This window comes from Rhineura floridana, chromosome 8 (assembly GCF_030035675.1).
Source record: "Rhineura floridana isolate rRhiFlo1 chromosome 8, rRhiFlo1.hap2, whole genome shotgun sequence".
Lineage (NCBI taxonomy): Eukaryota > Metazoa > Chordata > Lepidosauria > Squamata > Rhineuridae > Rhineura > Rhineura floridana.
In genome coordinates this window covers 48404870-48426307 of record NC_084487.1, presented here as the reverse complement: position 1 = coordinate 48426307, position 21438 = coordinate 48404870, and the positions used below count along the sequence as shown (strand labels likewise).

The window sequence follows — 21438 nt, the reverse complement described above, 5'->3', positions numbered from 1 at the left end:
TGTGAATGGCTTGCCCATTTCATAAGATAAGATATTAGATGCAATACTTTGTGCAATTCTAGGGATGGTTACTAAAAAGTAAGTTGACAAAAATCCCGCATGATATTTGTATTAACTACATTTTACCAGCTGGTGTATTAAATGGATTTGAAGCTGGCCCAAAGACTGCTTATCAGGGAGTCCTTGTCAACCTGAAGAGAAATGACAAGTGGGGTGCCATAGAGTTCTTTCCTGGGCCTGGTGCTGTTCAACATCTTTATATATTCATGGATTGGGGTGGGGAGTTGGATCCGGCTGCTGGATTCTTCTACCCTTGGCAGGCTATTTTGACAGATAAATGTAAAGTTCTGCATTGAAATGGGGAAAACCTGATGGAAATATATAGAATGGGTTATACCTGGCTTGTCAGTGGTACGTGTGGAAAGGCTCTGGATTGTATTAGACCACAAGTGGGACATGGGTCAGTAGTGAGGCAGCTAGAAAAGGCTGATGCAATTCTTAGTAGCATCAACAGCAGTATAGTGTACAGATCACAAGAAATAGTGGCACTACTCTCTTCTGCGTTGATCAGACAGCACCTGGAGCATGGTGTCCAGTTCTGGGCACTGCAGTTTAACAAGGATATCAGCAAATTGTAAGATGTCCATAGGAGGGCAATGACAATATGGTGAGCAGCTTGGAGACTCGGTCTTATGAGGAAAAGTTGAAGGAGTTGGGTAAGTTTAGCCTGGAGACAAACGATTAAGGAGTAATATGACAGCTACCTTCAGAAGTTTAAAAGCTATCGCATAGATGATGGAACAGATTTGTTTTCTGTTTCAATGTCAACCACCATGTCCAAACTACAAGAAAGAGGATTTTGTTCAAATATTAGGAAGAACTTCCCAATGGTACAAGCTGTTTAACAGCCTTGGAAGGTGGTAGTCTCTCCTTGGTGTTTAATCAGGGACTGAATGGTTACAAATCAGGGATGCTGTGCCAGTGGATTTCCTGAATTGGTTGTCTGATAAATACAGCTTGTGAAACAGTCATGTTGAATTATTGCAGTTAGAAAACAAAAGGAGCATCTTCAGCCATTGGGCGGCTGTATGTTTGGCAGACTGTCAGCATCCAAGCTATCTGATAAAGTTTTTTTTAAGCCAAACAAATGTCTGTCTCTTTTATCTGCAGTTGATTCAGTATTGGATATGCAACCAAGCAATCTATCTCATAATACATTCACCAAAGCAAAAGATGGGACAGTATGTACCTTGAAGTATGATCGACTTCAGGAGGATCGCTGATCCTGAAAGGCAACATAAAAATCACATAAATAAAATAAGCTCATGGCTTGCAAGGAAAAGTTGCAGGGCCAGTGCTATAGTAATTAGGTGTGATAGTTCAAGACAGATGAGTGTGTATTTTGATGTTGTGGCACATGGTAGGCTTGTTCTTGGGAGGGCTGGCCAAATGTGGTAAATTGATAAACGTCTATGCAGAAGTGTTTTTGGGAAATATAATAGTTTCTAATCCATTGCTTTGATTTTGCCACATAGCAAAATATTTTTCTTACAGTTTTAGGCAGTTTTGTTGAATCAGGGTCACAGAACGTAACTGACTTAAAACCAAAAGTTCTACTAAACCAAATTCGGATCACAATTTGAAATATTCCCATTTGCGCATCAGCAGTCAAATCCCATTTCTCTCTTCAATTGCAGAGGTGCAACCAATTTTTTCTCCATCTACTATTGGATGAACCAATGGTCTGACTCTGCAGCCTTCTGTATAGTGCTAAAATATTCTACGTGCCCTTCTTGACTTACGCTTGTTGACAGGACTATTTTTTGGGGTCTTTAGGTTGTAGCACCATTTACTCTTAGAGCACCATTTTAGTTTCATGTGGGATTTACACCCTGCTGATGGTTGTTACTATGGCACACAGGATAGGAATGTTGCAATGCCATACTTAGTAAAGGCATAAAGTGAAGACTTGGAAAATAAGGTTATTTGTGGGTGGTTTGTTTTTTAAAAAAAACACAGAAATGTCTTAAATTCTAAACTTGTATTTTGTATTGTTAAAACAGTAAACTATCAACTACAACTTAGTACATGAAATATTTGGCATATTTATGAAATGTACATGTTTGGTTTGATATAATACTGCTTCTGCTTAGTGGAGCTTACTGCCAGGTAAACACACATAGGACTGCACATAGGAATGCAGCCTTAAAAATATAAATGCCTTAGAGTGCAATCTTTTACTACTACTACTACTACTACTACTACTACTACTACTACTACTAAATTTATGGATCACTTCCTATGAGGCATCCTAAAGTGATTTACAATACAGTAAAAACCATACACAGAACAATTGCATATATAAAAACAGGTTCAAGAAACCACTGATTCAGACGCTACCATCCTGCCTGAAGTTGAAGAACTCAGACATGGTTGTGGTTTTTTCTTTTATTGTAGTAAGAGACAGCTTCAATTCAGTTCGCTTCATGAATCTATCTACACTTACTCAGAACTTGGTATCTCTCTAGAACTAGCTAAGCATGACTTTGCAACGCTTAAGACGTTGCCTCAGCAATTGCTGCCCCCCAAGTCCACTTAAGTAGGCTGGGTGGGCTTCCTGCTTGCGTGTATGTGTGCGTAAGCAAAGACACCACCTTAACTGGGTCTGTTGAATTTCCTGCTACATTTGCCTTGTGGCACCAGGTGAAGGTGGGGCTTCGGCCACCTTCTCATCTTCCCCTTCTGATGGAGGGAGGCTGCTAACTGACAGACTGGGCAAAGGAAGTGGGTGTGCACCTGGCTGGGAATCGTCTGATGGGCTAAGTTGAGTTCCCACAGGAGGGTCCAGAGTTGTGGGGGCTGAGCTGTCAAGGTTGGGAGCCGGGGCACCTTCAAAGTCCGTTCCGCTACTTGGCCCCTCTGTGGGTTGATCAACCCAGTCCAAGTCCTCATCCTCTGCCTTGCTCTTGTCTGACCACACCCTCCCAGTAGGACTCCCGGCATCATCCCCCTTGCATGCCAAATCTCCCTCCACCCCTGAGGCTTGGGTTTGTCGGGATAAAGTTCATGGAACTCTCTCACCAAATCCAGCGTGTGGACATCTGGTGCCACCTCCCAGGACCTTTCCTCTGATCCGAAACCCGCCAGTGGATCAAATACTGCTGTTTCCTTCAGCACCTGCGAGAGCCAAGGTTCTGCTCCATCTCATACTCCTCTTGTCTGTTAACCAAGACTGGTGGGGGTGGCACATCAGCCACCCGGTGGGGGCCCAGGGGCTTCTCCAGGATGAGCAACAAATGGTGAAACACTAGTTGGATCTTCATAGAGGCAGGCAAGCGTAAGCGGAATGCAACTGGGTTGATCTGTGCCTCTACTTCGAAGGGCTCCACACTCTGAGCCTATAACCTATGGCAGGGAACTCAAAGTAACATGTGGAGAGTCATACTTTATCTCCCACCTGTATCTCGGGACCAGGCTGTTGGTGTTGGTCAGCAACTCTCTTGTAGGTGGCCTTAGCTCTGGCTAGTTGCTCCTGTAACAGTTGTTGCATCTCTTGCAGCTCCTTCACAAACTCCACTGCAGGAACGGCCAAGGTAGAGTGGGGAAAAGTACGAGGGTGATAGCCAAAATTGGGAAAAATGGTGTCTGCTGAATAAATGCATGTACAGTTATTGTAGGTAAACACATTCAGGGGCAATAAAGACAGCCAATTACCCTGCTGGTAGTTGACATAGCAGTGGAGATATTGCTCCAGGGTGGCATTCACCTTTTCTGTTTGTCCATCTGCCTGGGGGTGGTGTGAGGATGAGAGCCATAACTTGATCTGTAACAGCTGCAACAGGGCATGCCAGAAGGGTTGTGAACTAGGGCCCCTGGTCAGAGACCAGACTGGTTGGGAGTCCATGCAGCTGAAAAATGTGTTGAATGGGTAAACGTGTGGTCTCTCTGGCTGTTGGCATGCCATCACATGGGATGAAATCAGCCATTTTACTGAAGGCATCCATGACCACCAGAACAGTAGTTTTCCCGAGAGGTGGGTAGGTTCGTGATAAAGTCCAGGATCACCATTCACCACGGTCCCTTGGGTGTGGGAAGTGGCTCAAGCAGCCCTGCTGGTCGCCCAGGGGTGTGTTTAGCCCTCATACACATAGGGCAGGATTGGACATATCTCTCAACGTCATGCTTTATCCTTGGCCACCAGAAGTCAGGCATGACTGCCTTTAGTGTTGTAAACACTCTGAAAGGTCTTGCAGTAGGGGAGTTATGACATTGCTGAAGAACTTTGGCTTGGATCTCCCCTGGAGGCATGTACAGGGCTTCATAATGGTGGAGTATCCCCCCCCGAAGAATCCTGGAGCACAGTCCTGGGGAGGCTGCTCCAGCTCCCACACCCTCTCCTGGGCGAAAGGGTGAACGTGGCACAATTCCTTGAGCCATGGATTGGTACAAGCCGCTGCCACCAGGTTTCCAGGGGTATGATGTGTTGTAGCAGGGATTGAGGCCGGGCTTCATTATACTCCGGCTTGCAGGGCAAAGTGATGGTTCTGCGCCTTGGGTATGTAGTTAATGTGGAAATGGAACATAGCGAAGAACTGTGCCCAACACATTTGCCATTGGTTCAGCTTGCAAGCCATCTGGAGACTCTCAAGGTTCTGATGGTCGGTGTGGACCTCTACCTCATGTTGAACCCTTTCCAGGAGGTGCTGCCAGGTCTCAAACGCGTTGTGGATGGCTAGCAGCTCGTTCTCCCAAACAGTATTTTTTCTCTGCACTAGTCAGGTTCCACAAGAAGTAGGCGCAGGACAATAATTCCCCCCCCCTTTCAGCTGGTTGTAACAACACTACTCCGACGGCCACATCTGAGGCATCTGTCTCCACCATGAAAGGTCAGTGGGGTCTGCATGCTGAAGTATGGGTTCTGAGGAGAACAGCAGCTTTAGTTGCTTGAAAGCCTGTTGGGCCGCGTTGGTCCAGTGAAAGGGGCCAGGTTCCTTTAGGCAGTCTGTTAGCGGGGCTGTCGTGTTGGAGAAGGCAGCGATGAAACATCAGTAGTAGTTGGCAAACCCCAGAAATTGCTGTAGGTCTTTTTTGGTTTGGGGGTGTGTGCCAAGATATCATACAGTGCACCTTTCCCGGGTCCATCTCCTGTGGGGGTAATCTGGTATCCCAGGAAGTCCAGAGTGGTCTAGTCGAAGCCACACTACTTGAGCTTGGCATACAGGTGATGCTCCCTCAGTCTTTGTGGCATCGCTTGCACCTGCTGTTCTGGGGAGTTGGAGTAAATAAGGATGTCGTTCACATAGACTACCATAAAGCAATCCAGGTAGTCACAGAAGATGTCATTCATGAAATTTTGGAAGACAGCTGGAGCGTTCAGTAGTCCAAACAATATGATCAGGTATTCGAAATGGTCATACCTGGTCTTGAAGGCAGTTTTCCACTCATCTCCCTCCCTGATTCTGACAAGGTTGTAGGCTCTGTACAAGTCCAGCTTTGTGTAGATCTTGGCTGTTCAGTCACTCCAACATCTCATTGAAGGGGGGGGTAAACGGTAGCTGTTAGGGATGGTGATCTTGTTCAGCTCACGTTAGTCATGACAGGGACATAACTCCCCACGTTCCTTCTTGATGAACAGTAACAGGGCCCTGATGGGACACTTGGATGGTAGGATAAACCCCTGTCGCAGGTTCATCTCCAGGAATTCCCTCAACACCACCAGCTGTGGTTCAGACAAAGAATATATGCATCCCGAGGGGATGCTGGCCCCCGGAAGCAAGTCTATAGCACAGTCATAGGGATGGTGGGGTAGCAACTGGTCAGCTTCTTTCTTGTCAAAGATGTCCTGATATTCTTGGTATTTCGTAGGCAGGGAAACCTCAGATGGGAGTGTAGCTGCCAGTGTCGCTGGGGCAGCTCTCTCTGTAGGCTGGCAGTGCTGCTCGCAATAGTCTGATTGGAATGTCACTCTTGCCTTCCCCAAGGAGATGACAGGATTGTGTTGTGCCAACCAGGTTATGCCCAGTACCACTGGGAATCGGGGCTAGGCAGCTAGATAAAAGGATAGTCTTTCCACATGCCCTGGTAGCTCCACTCGCAGCCCAGTCGTGGCCTGGGTGGACGACACCCAGTGTCAGGGGCTGCCCATCTATAGTTTCCATGGACAGGGAAATCTTTAGCTCGATGATTGGAATGCAGAGCTTTTTGGCAAAGGTCAAGCCCATAAAGTTGCTGGATGCGCTCAAGTAGACCATAGCAAACAGTTGTATGTCTTGGCCTGATGGCAAGCGTAGACAAATTGGCAAATGTAGGGCAGACTTCGGCGGGAGAGGACTAACTTGAGGTCACTGGCTTACAGTCGATCCTAGCTCATGGACCTCTATGAGAGCTGGGATTTATAGTTTTCCTGCATCGGAGCCTTTTCCAACTTGAGGGGGCATGCCTTTGCCAGCTGCCCTGCCTTCCCGCAATGGAAGCATATCCCCTCCTTCTGACCCTTCTCTTTCTCCACCTTTGTCAAGCGGGGCTGGGCCTGCCTATCTGCATGGGCTCCACCCCTGACTGAGTTGAGGTTCCCACTCTAGGAGCGAAGCATGTGCGAGGGAGGGGACTGGGTGGCATGGCTCAGTTTGTCTCGGCTTTGCATTCTTGGCGACGACCTTCAAGTCTGATTTTTATCTGCAGACACAGCTGGATGAGATCTGATAAGGTGTCTGGCTCCCAGGTTTGTGCCAATTCATCGAGGTTCATGCTGCTGAGGCCATTATGGTAGTGGTACATCAGGGCAGACTCATTCCAGTTCATCTCTTGGGTCAGGATCCAAAAGGAGTTGGTATAAGTTTCACCAGAGTTTTTGCCCTGCCACAAAGTTCCCAACTGACAGGACTCAGTGGCCCTTCTCTGAGGGTCTCAGAAAATTTCCACCATGGACTTCACAAAGTTGTCAAACTGGGATAGCACTGGGTCATTATGGAGCAACAGTGGTGTTGCCCACTGGGCTGCCCTCCCCTCCAGGAGGGTGATAACGAAGGCTACTTTCAAGAAGTTGTTGGGAAAGTCAGACAACCTCACGCGGATGTACAGCTCACACTGAGCAACGAACGTGGCGAGCTGCTCCTTATTCCCACTATATTGGGGGGTAAACCCATAGCTGTCTTGACTGTAGGCACTGGTGGGGTGGGGCAGCCCCCTGCTGCAAGGTCACCACTTGATTCCCAAGCTGGTTCACTAGTTGGCGCAAGGTTTGGTTCTCCGTTCAGAGGGTCTGGGTCTCGGCTTGGAGATGCTGGAGTTTGGCCAGCACGATCTCGAAGGCACTCCAGTAGTCCACCCCATCCCGCCGCTCCCTTCCATCTCTGTAATGGGGTCTTCAGGTGGTGCTGGCAGCTGAGTCAAACTGTCCTGCCCGAAGTTGAAGAAGTCAGACACTGTTGTGGTTTTTTTTCTTTTATTGTAGTAAGAGACAGCTTCAACTCAGTTCACTTCATGAATCTATCTGCGCTTACTCAGAACTCAGCAGCTCTCTAGAACTAGCTAAGCGTGACTTTACAACTCTAAGATGTTGCCTCGGCAACCCCCCCCCCGAGTCCACTTAAGTAGGCTGGGTGGGCTGCCCGCTTGTGTGTGCCAGCTGTCAGTACTGAGAGTGCGCACGTGTAAGCGAAGATTCTGCTTTAACTGGGTCTGTTGAATTTCTTGCTACATTTGCCTACTGGCGTGAGGCGAAGGAGGGGCCTCAGCCACCTTCTTGTCTTCCCCTTCTGAAGTCTGGGCACAGGAAGTGGGGGTGCGTCTAGCTGGGAATTGTTGAATTCTCACGGGGGTTCGGAGTTGTGGGGGCTGAGCTGTCAAGGATGGGAGCCTGGGCGCCTTCAAAGTCAGTTCTCCTACTTGGTCCCTCCGTAGCCCCTACAGTCTGACCCACCCCCTCACAGTAGAGCTCATGACAACTACAGTAGGGCCCCACTCATACGGCAGGTTAGGTTCCAGACCCCCGCCGAAAAGCAGATCAGCTGTAGCGTGGGGGTCTGGAACCTAACCTGCTGATCGCACCAGAGGAGGAGAAGATCAGGACTTCCCCTCCTCGAGCAGGAGTCTGATCGCACCAGAAGAGGAGAAGATCAGCTGTAGCACGCTACAGCTGATCTTGCCCTCCTCTGGCGCAATCGAGTGCGGGAGTTTGACCACCCCTGAGGAAGAGAAGATCAGCTGTAGCACGCTACAGCTGCTCTTCCCCTCCGGCGCAATCAGCTCGAGCGGGGGAGTCTGATCACGCTACAGCTGCTCTTCCCCTCCGGCACAATCAGCTGGACTATGGGGAGCTCCAGCCCCCCTCCAGCTGATCGCCCTGCTGGTGCCGTATTAGCGGAACGCCAAAAAGTGGGGCGCCAAGAAGCGGGGCCCTACTGTACTTAAGATATAGTAACCTGGATGCCCTCTCCTGCAGAACATAGTGATGCATCTTGTATCTGAGTGTTTTATATGTCTACAGTATATGCAGGAATTATCAGTCTCATGCTGCAGATTGTCTTATATATCTCCAAACTACATTTTGAGTGACTAAAGTTTCTCTTAATTTTTTTAATACATTACAAAAGGTAAAATATTTCATAGGAGTGCATGTCCCCCATTTCTAATTTTTCAGTTAAGTAAAATTGAAGAAAAATTTTTTGGGGAGGGGGTGGAGTTTATCCCTGGAATTTTTCAAAAAGATTTCTGAGCCTTCACGCCTCTAGCTGAAAGCATAGCATCTGCTGTGATATAAAGTGCTTTTTGTACATTTTAGCTGTGCTGTGGGAGATACATTTCACCACGTTCATCCTAAAGCGATGTATCACTTTAAAAATCCTGCAACCAGCTGTGTGTGTGTGGGGAGTTATCAGATGGAATCGGCACCCCCCTCAGTGGTGTGCTGATCCTGTGGGAGACACCCACTTGAGCAGCTCCACCAGCCAGGTCTGTAAACATTACAGCTGCTCTGGGAGATGAATTCACAGAAAAGTGGCCCCCATAGCGGGACTTTAAAATGTTCTGGGCACCTAGCTATTTGATTTCAAAATGGAAGCAAATTTCTTCATTTTAGAAAAGTTCATTGTTGCACTTTGACAGAATCTACATCAGTTGGCAATCACTTTGTTTTTGCTGCATGGCATATTTGTTTGATTGGTAAATAGGTAACACAGTCTTGAAAATAAGGCCACAAAGTGTTTCCTAGCTTGCTGGAGGCTGGCAGAGGAAGAGCTGAGAGCTCCCTCCTTCCTGCAGCAGTCCACTGCATTTCGATGCTGCTCGCTGAAGGGTTGGCTTCTCTCCTCTGGCAGCCCACTTGGTTTCTGTGCTGGGTGCAAAAGAGGGATGGAGTCTTCTGTTCCTCTTCAGCCAGCCTGCTCTTGCCTGCAACCAGGCCAGTGCTTAAATCCAAGGCTGAGGTAGCTTTACTCTGAGCTCTTGCCCTAACTTACAGTGCAGCTTTATAACAGGTGCCTCTTCAATTTCCCTAGCCTATGGATATCTTTTCACACCTGTATGTTGTCCTGCCATTCTTATGTATTACCTCACACTTGAAGGTAATTGTTGAGGAGATAAAGTAATTGGTCTGCTTTAATTGTACATGGCTGCTAGTTGGAATTAATTGGCATCATTAGGAGTAGGTCCTTACTATTGTAATGTTATGTCCCTGCCTCATCTATTGGCAGCTTGCAACATATGCTCAGTTTTTGTGGCATGAATAGCCAAACCAAACTGTGTCTATAGCCTTTGAACAGAGACATCATCTGAAACCTGAACTGAACTCTTACCAAATCACAGGGAAACATCTTGAAATGTTTTGCATGCAGATTTCCTGGAGCCATCTGTCTTGCCTTAACATCATTTGGTAGTTTTAATTGGAGGATTTGTCTAAATACAGAAAACCTTCATATTATCACCTCTTACTTTGATAGGTACACTGCCTTGTACAAATAGCAGTGTATTTACCCGATCTCAGTACTCAAATTATGGGAGGAAAATATGAGGGGGCTGCTCATGAAATCCAGAAGCCCCAATTAAAATTCCCTCAGTTTTACGCTGTCTCTGAATGTAGCCTTCAAAAAATAGTAGTTAAAGAAGCTGTCATAAAAGTGCCCCCTGTAATTTTAAGTATATAAACCTTCAGGCTGTTTGCATTTACATGTGCTGTTTGGTTTTACATTTTTTCTTGCTCTAAGTACTTATGAACATCTCTACATGTCTGTTAGAAAAGAAATCCTCTGTATATTTTAAATAATTGCAGTCTCACCAATTCAGGTCTCTTTGCTGTGGGATGCTGTTGTGAACAGTTACAGCACTGCTGTTTTGGGAAGGGGTTTTCTGTCCTATGTCATAACAGTTCCTCTGCATGGAATATGTGAAAAAGTTAGCTAATAAGATCTGATAAGTATTCTTGTAAAATACAGTAAAGTTGGCATTCTCTTCCACTTGTAGAGCAAAATTCCTAACCCTTAGTCTCCTAGGGTAGAAAAGATAGCAGGCCAAGGAGCTGATAATAGGAGGGGAAACAAAGAGGATGTTGTTAGTTTGAAATTGCTACAAGAAGACCACAAGCGTTAAATATATAAGAACTACTTACGTGTCTGGAAAATGTGAATTATTTTGCTAATTTAGTATTTTCCTTTTTTCCTTCCAGGCAGGTTGCTGAGCTGTCAGTCTGCAGCTGAACAGCATGCAGTCCTTTCGGGAGCAAAGCAGTTACCACGGAAACCAGCAGAACTACCCGCAGGAAGTGCATGGTGCATCCCAACTAGAAGAATTTAGCACCCGCCAGCAGGCTCAGATGTTCCAGAGTTTTGGAGGAGGTGGCAGCAGCAGTGGGCGCCGTGGAGCAGCAGGCAGCTCTGCCTCAATGGCTGGGGAGAGCTCTGGACATCAGAGCTATCAAAGTTTCAGAAAGGAAGCAGGAGAATTCTACTATATGGCCTCCAGTAAGGATCCTGTGACAGCAGGAGGACAGCAACTCCCTCAGCGCAGGCCTTCTGGGCCAATGCAGAGCTATGGACCACCCCAAGGGAGCAGCTTTGGGAGTCAGTATGGGAGTGAAGGTCACGTGAGCCAGTTTCAAACACAACACTCATCCCTTAGTGGGGTGACCCACTATCAGCAGGATTATACCGGTCCTTTCTCCCCTGGAAGTGGTCAGTACCAGCAGCAGACTTCAAGCCAGCAGCAGCAACAGGTTCAGCAGATGAGACAACAGCTCTACCAGTCTCACCAGCCTTTGTCACAAGCCTCCAGCCAGTCCACCTCTAGCACATCTCATTTGCAGCCAATGCAGCGCCCTTCAGCTCTGCCTTCATCTGCTTCTGGCTATCAGTTGCGAGTGGGACAGTATAGCCAACACTATCAGCCTCCTGCTTCTTCCTCTTCTTCTTTTCCTTCTCCTCAACGTTTTGGCCAGTCTGGCCAGAGCTATGATGGTAGTTATAGTGTGAATGCTGGTTCACAGTTTGAGGGACATGCTGTTGGTTCAAGTGCACAAACTTATGGGACTCAATCAAACTACAGCTTTCAGACCCAGCCGATGAAGAACTTTGAGCAGTCAAAGTTGCCCCAAGGGGGTCAACAGGGACAGGCACAACAGTCACAGCAGCAGCAGCCTTCCTCACAGCATGTAATGCAGTACTCAAATACTGCTACCAAGCTGTCTCTTCAGAGTCAAGTAGGACAGTACAACCAAGCTGAGGTTCGTGTGAGATCACCCATGCAGTTCCATCAGAATTTTAGTCCTATATCTAACCCGTCACCAGCTGCCTCTGTGGTTCAGTCTCCAAGCTGCAGCTCCACACCATCTCCTCTCATGCCAGGTGGTGAGAATCTTCAGTGTGGACAAAGCAACATGCCTGTAGCCTCTAGAAACCGCATTTTACAGATGATGCCTCAGCTTAGTCCAACACCGTCTATGATGCCAAGTCCCAATGCTCAGGGTGGAGGATTCAAGGGATTTGGGCTTGAAGGATTGCAGGAAAAGAGGCTTACAGATCCAGGACTAAGCAGCCTAAGTGCCCTAAGTAGTCAAGTTGCTAACCTTCCCAATACAGTCCAGCACATGTTACTTTCAGATGCTTTGGCACCTCAAAAGAAAAACTCCAAAAGATCTTCATTAACTAAAAAGGCTGATAGCTGCACAAACTCAGAAGGTTCCTCCCAGGCAGAAGAACAGCTCAAGTCTCCTCTGGCAGAGTCCGTTGATGGTGGATGTTCCAGTAGTTCAGAGGATCAAGGCGAGAGGGTGAGACAGTTGAGTGGTCAGAGCACCAGTTCTGATACCACCTTCAAGGGGGGTAACTTAGAAAGATCCCACCCATCACCAGCACAAGCATCTCAAAATGAGCCTCCAAAGCTCAGCACCAGCCCTGCAGATGAAGAAGTGGCCTCTCCTCCTGATGAAAAGGAGCCCTTGGTTGCTGTGGAGACACCCCCAAAGGTCAATGAAAAGGCAGTTGGTGTGATAGTTTCCCGAGAAGCTATGACAGGAAGAGTGGAAAAGTCAAGTGGGCAGGATAAACAACAACAAGATGATGTTTCTACAGGTGCTCAGGCACTGCCTTCTGCCAGTGTGATGAAAGAGTCTGGTCTTCTGGGGCCACAGCAAGACCCACAAGGAGGAAGTAAAGGGAGCAAGAGCGGGGACAGCAGCACTAACCACAATGGTGATGGAAACGGCCAGCTTGGTCATGCTGCCATTGGCTCTAGTTTTTCAGGCAGAACAGAACCATCAAAATCCCCTGGTAGTTTGAGGTATAGCTACAAAGATAGTATTAGTATGCAGAGAAATGCTGGCAACTTCCCTCAGTATCCTTCAGGTCAGGATAAAGGGGATTTTCCAGGACACAGTGAGCGAAAGGGCAGGAATGAGAAATTTCCTAGTCTGTTGCAGGAAGTCTTGCAAGGCTATCATCATCACCCTGACAGAAGATATGCTAGAAATGCACAAGATCACCATGGAATGACTGGAAATCTGGAAAGTACTATGAGACCCAATGTCCTCATCAATCAAGCCAATGAATTAGGTAATAGAGGTCTTTTAAACAAAGGTGTAGGATCTCTCTTGGAAAATCCACACTGGAGCCACTGGGATAGAAAGTCAAGTGGCACAGCTCCTGAGATGAAACAGATAAATCTAGCTGACTATCCCATGCCTCGAAAGTTTGAGATAGAATCCCAGTCCTCGGCTCATGAAGGAGGAGGACTCTCAGAGAGGAGATCAGTTATTTGTGATACATCACCTTTGAGGCAGATTGCTAGAGATCCTGGGCTTCCCTCTGTGGGACATATGGGTACTGATGGCAGGAGTGGAAGGAGTGACCGGCTAACTCCAGGCCAGTCGGTCATCCTTCCTGGTGGCCTGTTAGCCATGGAAGCAAAGCTAAAGTCTCACAGTGGGCAGATCAAGGAAGAGGATTTTGAACAGTCTAAGACCTCTGCCAACATCAACAATAAAAAATCAGGAGATCACTGTCATCTTGGAACTTTTAAGCATGAGTCTTATCGTGGTAATGCTAGCCCAGGAGCTGCAGCACTTGATTCTGCAGCAGACTACATTCTACAACAAGATAGCCGATCAGCACAGCTGAGGCGAGGGCCCGGCAGAATGGGAAGCAGCCGGGAGGGAATGCGAGGTAAATCTCCCTCTCAATTTCATGATCTGGCAGACAAATTAAAGATGTCACCAGGTAGAAGCAGAGGTCCAGGGACAGATCTTCGTCATATGAACCCACACATGGTGCTTTCTGACAGGGTGAACCGAGGTTCCTTGCACTCTCCTTTCCCTCCAAATTCTGAAAGCTCATCTTTAGCTTCAGTATATCACACTAACACTCGATCTCATGCTTTTGGTGATCCTAACCAGGGGTTGAATTCCCAGTACCACTACAAAAGGCAGCTATACCAACAACAACAGGAAGACTACAAAGACTGGAGTAGCAGCTCTGCCCAGGGGGTGATTGCAGCAGCTCAACATAGGCAGGAAACAACAAAGAAGAGCCCAAGACAACAGCAGTTCTTGGACAGAGTAAGGAGTCCTTTGAAAAATGACAAGGATGGAATGATGTATCTCCATTCTGGTTCTTACCATGATGCTGTAAGCCAAGAAGCCAGCCGTTGCTTGTTAGGGAGTGATGGTTCTCTTCAAAATAAGTGTGCTGAAATGAAACATATGAATCAAAAGATTCAGCAACATGAATCTGGTTGGGATTTGTCCCAGCAGGTGACTTCTGGGAAAAACAGTGGTTCTCTGGGGACAACTAGTCAGAAGAGATTTGGTCCTCAAGATGGTGATACACATAAGCGTGATGATGCTGGAGATGTACTCAAATCTGGTAATGCCATGGTAAGGATCCCTGGCCAAGAAGATCAGTCTCCTCAAAATCCTTTAATCATGAGAAGGAGAGTCCGTTCCTTCATCTCTCCTATTCCCAGCAAGAGGCAGTTGCAGGAAATGAAGAATAGTGGCATGGAAGACAAAGGACGCATGGTTGCCTCATCAAAGGATGGAGCTGATAAAACTCTAAACTCCTATGCCCACTCTTCTCAAAACCAAGATGCTGCCAAGTCACTCTCAAGAGGAGAATCTTCTAGGAACCTTCCAAGTCCTGATAATAGAAATTGCTCTGCTGTTTCCCTCACAAGCCCAGCTAAAACAAAAATTCTGCCTCCACGGAAGGGTCGTGGATTGAAATTGGAAGCTATTGTTCAAAAAATCACATCTCCTAATGTTCGGAGGAGTGCTTCCTCAAACTGCGCTGAAGCTGGTGCTGATGCAGTCACTCTTGATGACATTCTGTCCCTGAAGAGTGGCCCACCAGAGGGTGGGAATGTGGCCAATCATGGAATGGAAGCAGAAAATATAAAAGAAGAAATTGTGCTGGATCAAGAGAGCCAAGAGTTGACTAGTGAAATTTCTCTGACAATATCTTCTGAAGAATGGCATGGTGATGGAAATGAGGTAGTGAAAAAAGAGACATCTGAACTTGCCAGTGTTGTCAAGGAAGGCCCAGTGCCTACTGTGATCCCAGCACCTTCGCAAAAATCTGTTTGTCAGGGAAGAACAGATGGATCTCTAACTGGAGTAGGATCTATAAGCTTTTCTGAATTAAAAACAGTCTCCCCATCCAGTGTCTTCACTCCTGAACCAAATTCAAAGTCTGACAAAAAAGATGGAGATGCCATTATTATGACACCCAAGCCAGATCCTTTTCCTCCAAAGGGGTATTTTCCTTCTGGTAAGAAGAAGGGGAGGCCTATTGGTAGTGTGAACAAACAAAAGAAGAAGCAGCAGCAGCCACAGCCACAGCCACTTCCATCAGTACCAGAAGCACTGCAGTCATCAGAGGAGGCAGGAGGTGGAGAACCTAAACCCAAGAGACAGCGAAGGGAGAGGAGGAAAACTACAGCACAACCACGGAAGCGGAAACCAAGACGAGCTGCTCCAATTGTGGAGCCCCAGGAACCAGAGATCAAACTAAAATATGCCACACAGTCTCTTGATAAAACTGATACAAAAAACAAGTCTTTTTCCCCCTATATTCATGTTGTAAACAAGTGTGAGATAGGTGCTGTGTGTACAATAATTAATGCAGAGGAAGAGGAACAGAATAAGCTGGCGAGGGGCCGGAAAGGGCAGAGGTCATTGACACCCCCTCCCAGCAATGCTGAGAGCAAAGTACTGCCTACTTCCTCTTTCATGCTACAGGGTCCTGTAGTAACAGAGTCTTCTGTCGTGGGCCACCTGGTCTGCTGCCTGTGTGGCAAGTGGGCCAGCTATCGTAACATGGGTGATCTCTTTGGACCTTTCTATCCCCAGGATTATGCGGCCACATTGCCCAAGAATCCTCCTCCCAAGAGGGCCACAGAAATGCAGAATAAGGTCAAGGTACGGCATAAAAGTACTTCTAATGGTTCCAAGTCTGATACAGAGGAGGAAGAGGAGCAGCAACAGCAACAAAAGGAGCAGAGAAGCCTTGCTACCCACCCTCGCTTTAAGAGACGGCATCGCTCAGAGGACTGTGCTGGGGCCCCCAGGTCACTTTCAAGAGGTGCTGCTTGTAAAAAGGCAACCACTGAGGGTGGCAATGTTGGTGAAAAAACTCCTTCAGACTTTAAAAAAACCCTTTCCACTTCTGAAGGTGGTCCTGAGTTGGAGTTACAAATCCCTGAACTACCTCTTGACAGCAATGAATTTTGGGTCCATGAGGGCTGTATTCTCTGGGCCAATGGAATTTACCTGGTCTGTGGCAGGCTCTATGGGCTGCAGGAAGCTGTGGAAATAGCTAAAGAGATGGTGAGTACCATAAATGAATAATGTTGTAATGTTTCTTTTATAACCAGCATGGTATTTTCCATGTTCCGTTTGATTTCCTTCACTATGACTTAATGATGGTAATGCTGCTGTAATTGTGTGGATTAGTTATGGCCTACATATGTAAACTTAATTGCTTTCAACTTTACTTGTAGTATTATTTTAGACTAACATTTACAGAATCGTAACAAGAACCAGCACAAGGTGAACACTAGTGGCTTTGTGGTGATGGGAGCCCAGGTACAAACAATGGTTTTTAATGATGTGCTGTCACCCAACCCACAGGGATGGGTTCCTGGCAAATACAATTAATTGCAACAATGCTGAGCTATGTCCTTTCTGTCTATTAGCAACTTTTCTTCTTCTTAAACCTCTAGCGCTTTCTTCTAGAAACATCTAGAGTTGTATTTTACTGTTATCTTCCTTACTTTGTAGGGAAAGGCTTGTATCTGATACAGAAATTGGAATGATAGGTACACCTGTCCAAAGACATCCTGAGGCAATGGAAAGACTTAGTTGAACTAGTTTCTATTTTATATTGCCACCTGAAGTTAACTTTCTGGCTTAACAAGCTGAAATTAATTTTAGAAGCCTTATCAGTATACAATTTTTCTCTTCCCTGCTCCAATAATAGATTTTTATTTGTATCATCACTTCATTATTTTCAGACCATTTTCAGACAAAAAAGGAACATAAATAATTTAAGCAACTGAGGATGGTGAATATAGATCATAAAATAAATCAGGTCTTGGTGGTGCAGGTCATCTTTTCATGAAAGACTCCCAGGTAGAATGATTTAATTCTCCTCTAAACTTGTGTTCTACATTTTAAAGCAAATGTTTTGAACATTGTTAGGGTATTATTTGATTATAATTTGGTTCATGTTTTGAATTAACAGCTTTGTTTTCATTACCAATAAGTTCTACTATTGTATTGTTAAACACAGACTAAAAAGTCTTGCATGTAAGCCACAAACATTGATTAGCCTGCAAAACATTTTACTAGTTTGCCCCCTAGTACACATCCTCTCTCACAGTCTGTCTGGTTTCAAGTTCTAAGTCCAGCCATGTGCTAACCAGGGTGTAGAACGGAGTGAGAATATGATCAGAATAGTGCATGTGAGCTTTCCAGAGGCTGCCATCATGGGATGCTGGAGAGAAGCATGCAGGAACCCCTGTACTCTCTTGGATGCAGTTGTTTGCCATGGAAGGTGAGTGGGAGATTACTGGGCAGGTTGTTGTACCTGTTTTTGAACTTTTCTAGATAGTTATCTGCCTAAGAGAGGCATTGTAAAACAGTGATTGGTACCACATACAGTACCTATCCCTTAAGTCCAATATTGTCACTAACATCCATATCAAGAGACTTATCCACCTGGCTCAGTAGGGCCCAAATTGGAATGCAGGTCACATCTGTGGACTCAGAGGCCTATTTTGTGAGTGGGTATCTCTTGCTAGATTGGGACAGTTAGACTTTTTTCTCATGGGTACAGTAATAAAGTAAATAGCAACTGTGGCTCTTTTGCTTTTTGGTCATAGGTATTCTGGGAATGATGCAAGTTAATTCTGAACTAATTATATGAATAAATTATGTTTAAGTGCATCCACACTGGTGATGGTCACATTGGCAGTTTAGTGCTGAAATTACTGTGTGACATAATCCTACAGTTGTAGAGTTCATACTTGACTACTAGTTCTTAATTAACGCTTAAAAATCCAGTTATAGTTTGCTGTTTTCTGTGTCATTAAAACAATAATGAAACAGTTTGGGAAGCGAATGTAATTACTTCTGTCTATGTGAGCCCAAATAATTGGTGTCCTTTTCAAAATTAGCATCATTTTTACATCCTTACGCAGTACAAGAGAACATGGGATGGTCCCTGTTCTTCTCATTATGGGGGCTGAGCAAAGAAGAACAGCAATTGCTTACTCCTGTTGGAAGAGGCTGTATGAACAGTATGCATGCTGTAGTTACTCTTGGAGTAAACTGTTGTTGCTTTTAAAAGGTAGGTGTAACTGCAGTTGTTTTTAAAGTATTGAGGGGTATATGGGTTGATGCACTTCAACACTCTAGTTGCAGGACCACAAAGGTTGTTGGACAATGCCACAGAGTGGTCCACAAGGAAGTCAACTCCTGTGGTGAGTACTTGTATGACTAAAGTGTCCGGCTTAAATTGCAGGACATTTTGCAGTTGTTTATCTGATTGTGTCATTATTCCTATTAAGGAAATTTCTTTAGATTCTGTGATTTGATCTCCAGTCCTTTTTGTACATGCATTACATAGATATATTGCAGTGAATGTCCAAAATTTGGAGAATGTTAATATTCATATATCCCAGATGAATTCAGCAAATGCCCCCAAATAGATGTTTCTTCACGTTTCAAGCATATATCAGTGAACAGTTACAAATAGATTTATGTGACTATCAGCTTTTATTGATGTATTCCTAAGTCTTTTAATGTTCACAAATTTTGTCTGATTGTCAACAGTCACATGAGAATATTAACATTCTTTATATTTAGGGCATTCAAAGTAACATATAAACAAACTACTAAAACTGATCCCAGTCCGTTGTAAAATGTACTCTTAACTAGCAACAGAAGATATTTGGTTACATTTTTTAACTTTCTTTTGCAGTTGTAATAAATAAAACTTTTTCATTCTTAAACACTGAATAGATTTTTTCCCCAGCCATTGTATACTTGACTGTTCATTGGAATAGTATTTATTACAACTGCACAAAGGTCTGTTAAAAGCCTTGTAGAGGAAATTCAGAGCAAGGCTCAAAAATATACTGGTAAGGGGAACAAATGGCAGTAAACCTGTTGCAGACACTTCTCCTGTAAGGTACATACACCTCGGTAGTTCATTTAACACTTGTTACCTTCTCTCAGCTCCTAGCATATGGCCCCTCAAAGTCTGCATGTGTGGCCTATGAGACCGGCCCAGTTTCCCACATGCGACTTACTGGGTCGAAGGTATTGTAGGGGAAGCTGCTGCAGATTTAGAGCAGTGAGCAGGGTTGCTTTGCTTCCTGCATTCTGGAACTAAAAGTGCATGAGGCTGGTAAAAACCTGACAGTAGAATGGGGGGGGGGGGAAGGTGGCCTTCCTCCTTCCTCAGTTATCTTTGTGATTGCAGTCCCTTTAATTCAGTGGGAGAAAGTCAATGGGGAAATCCATTTTTTTCTGATTTTTTCCGTTCCCCCCCCAGCCCTTCACATCTCTAGTAAGAACAAAATAAGAGCTACTGGATCAGTCTAATGGTCCATCTACCATCCTGTTCTCATAGTGGCCAACCAGTTGCCCATGGGAAACTTGCAAGCAGGACCTGAGTGCGAAGAGCACTCTCCACTCTTGCAGTTTCTAGCAACAATGGAGGCAGAGCATAGCCATCATGGCTAGTAGCCATTAATAACCTTTTTCTCCATGAGTTTGTCTAATCCTGTTTTCAATCCATCTAAGTTGGTGGCCATCACTGCCTAAAGCGAATTCCATACTTTAACTGTGCACTGTGTGAAGAAGTGCTTTCTTTTGTCTGTCCTGAATCTTCCAACATTCACATTCATTGGATGTCCACGAGTACTAGTGTTTTGAGAGAGGAAGAAGAATGTTTCTCTATCCTCTTTCTTCATGCCATGCATAACTTTATACACTTCTATTATGTTACCTCTTACTCACCTTCTCTCTAAACTAAAAAGCCCCAAATGTTGCAGCCTTTCCTCAGAGAGAAGTTGCTCCATCTGCCTGATCATTTTGGTTGCCCTTTTCTGAACTTTTTCCAACTCTACAGTATCCTTTTTGAGGTGAGGCATCTAGAACTGTACCCAGTATTCCAAATGCAGCTTCACTGTAGATATGTGTAACATCACTATGATTTCAGCACTTCTATTTTCAATACCTTTGCCAATGATCTCTAGCATGGAATTTGCCTTTTTCACAGCTGCCGCACAGTAGGTTGACATCTTCATCGAGCTATCCACCATGGCCCCAAGGTCCCACTCCTGATCAGGCATTGCCAGTTCAGATCCCATGAGCGTATATGTGAAATAAGTTATTTTGCTCAAATATGCATAATTTTACATTCGTTTACATTAAATTGCATTTGCCATTTTACCGCCAGTTCACTCAGTTTGCAGAGGTTCTTTTGGAACTGTTTGCAATCCCTTTTTGTTTTAACAACCCTGAACAACCTAGCATCATCAGCACTTAGCCACCTACTGACCATCCTATCTCTAGATCATTTATGAACAAGTTACAAAGCACAGGTCCCAATACTGATCCTTGGGGAACTCCACTTTCAACATCCCTCCATTGGGATGGTCAGTTTATTCGTACACTCTGCTTTCTGTTTCCTAGCCAGTTCCTGATCAATAAGAGGACCTCTCCTCTTGTTCCATGACTGCTAAGCTTACTCAGGAGTATTTGGTGAGGTACCTTGTTGAAAGTTTTTTGAAAGTCCAGTTACACTGTGTCAGATCACCTCTACTATATGCTTGTTTACACTCTCAAACAACTGAAAAGTGACAGGACTTGCCCTTGCAGAAGCCATGCTGGTTCTGCTTCAGCAAGGCTTGCTCTACTATATGCATGGTTATATTATTTTAAACAGTACTTTCTACCAGTTTTCCTGGGACAGATGTTAAGCTAATCGGCCTGTGATTCCTAGGATCATCCCTAGATCCCTTTTTAAAGATTAGTGTTATTTTGGCCACTTTCCAGTCCTCAGGTATGGAGGTGGATCTGAGGGACAAGAAGATCGGCAATCTCACATTTGAGTTCTCTGAGAACTCTCAGGTGAATGCCATTTGGACCCAACAATTTTTTTTTATTTTGTCTATTAAGCCTAGAATTTCATCTCTCATCACCCCTATTTGCCTCAGTTCCTCAGACTCCCTTCCTGCATAAATTAGTTAAGGCACAGTGATCTGCTCTATATCCTCCATTGTGAAGACAGATGTAAATAATTCATTTAGCTTCTCTGCAATGTCCTCATCCTCTTTTAGCACACCTTTGACTTCCTTGTCATCCAAGGGTCCAACTGTCACTTTAGACACTCTCCTGCTTATAATGTATTTAAATTTTTGTTGTTGGTTTTTATGTTTTTAGCA

At 45.2% G+C, this 21438-nt stretch overlaps 1 protein-coding gene across 7 annotated transcripts in view; it reads left to right on the top strand.

Annotated features, from left to right (window-relative positions):
- Positions 1-21438, top strand: part of TCF20 (transcription factor 20) — a 337827-nt gene that overhangs the window by 255453 nt on the left and 60936 nt on the right. For 6 of the 7 annotated variants that reach the window (XM_061639338.1, XM_061639337.1, XM_061639339.1 and 3 more), the window contains one exon: positions 10661-16309. In XM_061639338.1, coding sequence (XP_061495322.1) covers positions 10697-16309 — 5613 coding nt within the window. In that variant the 5' untranslated portion in view covers positions 10661-10696. Of the gene's footprint in view, positions 1-10660; positions 16310-18183; positions 18333-21438 lie in introns of all 7 variants that reach the window. The other variant, XR_009764420.1, reaches the window with a different exon arrangement.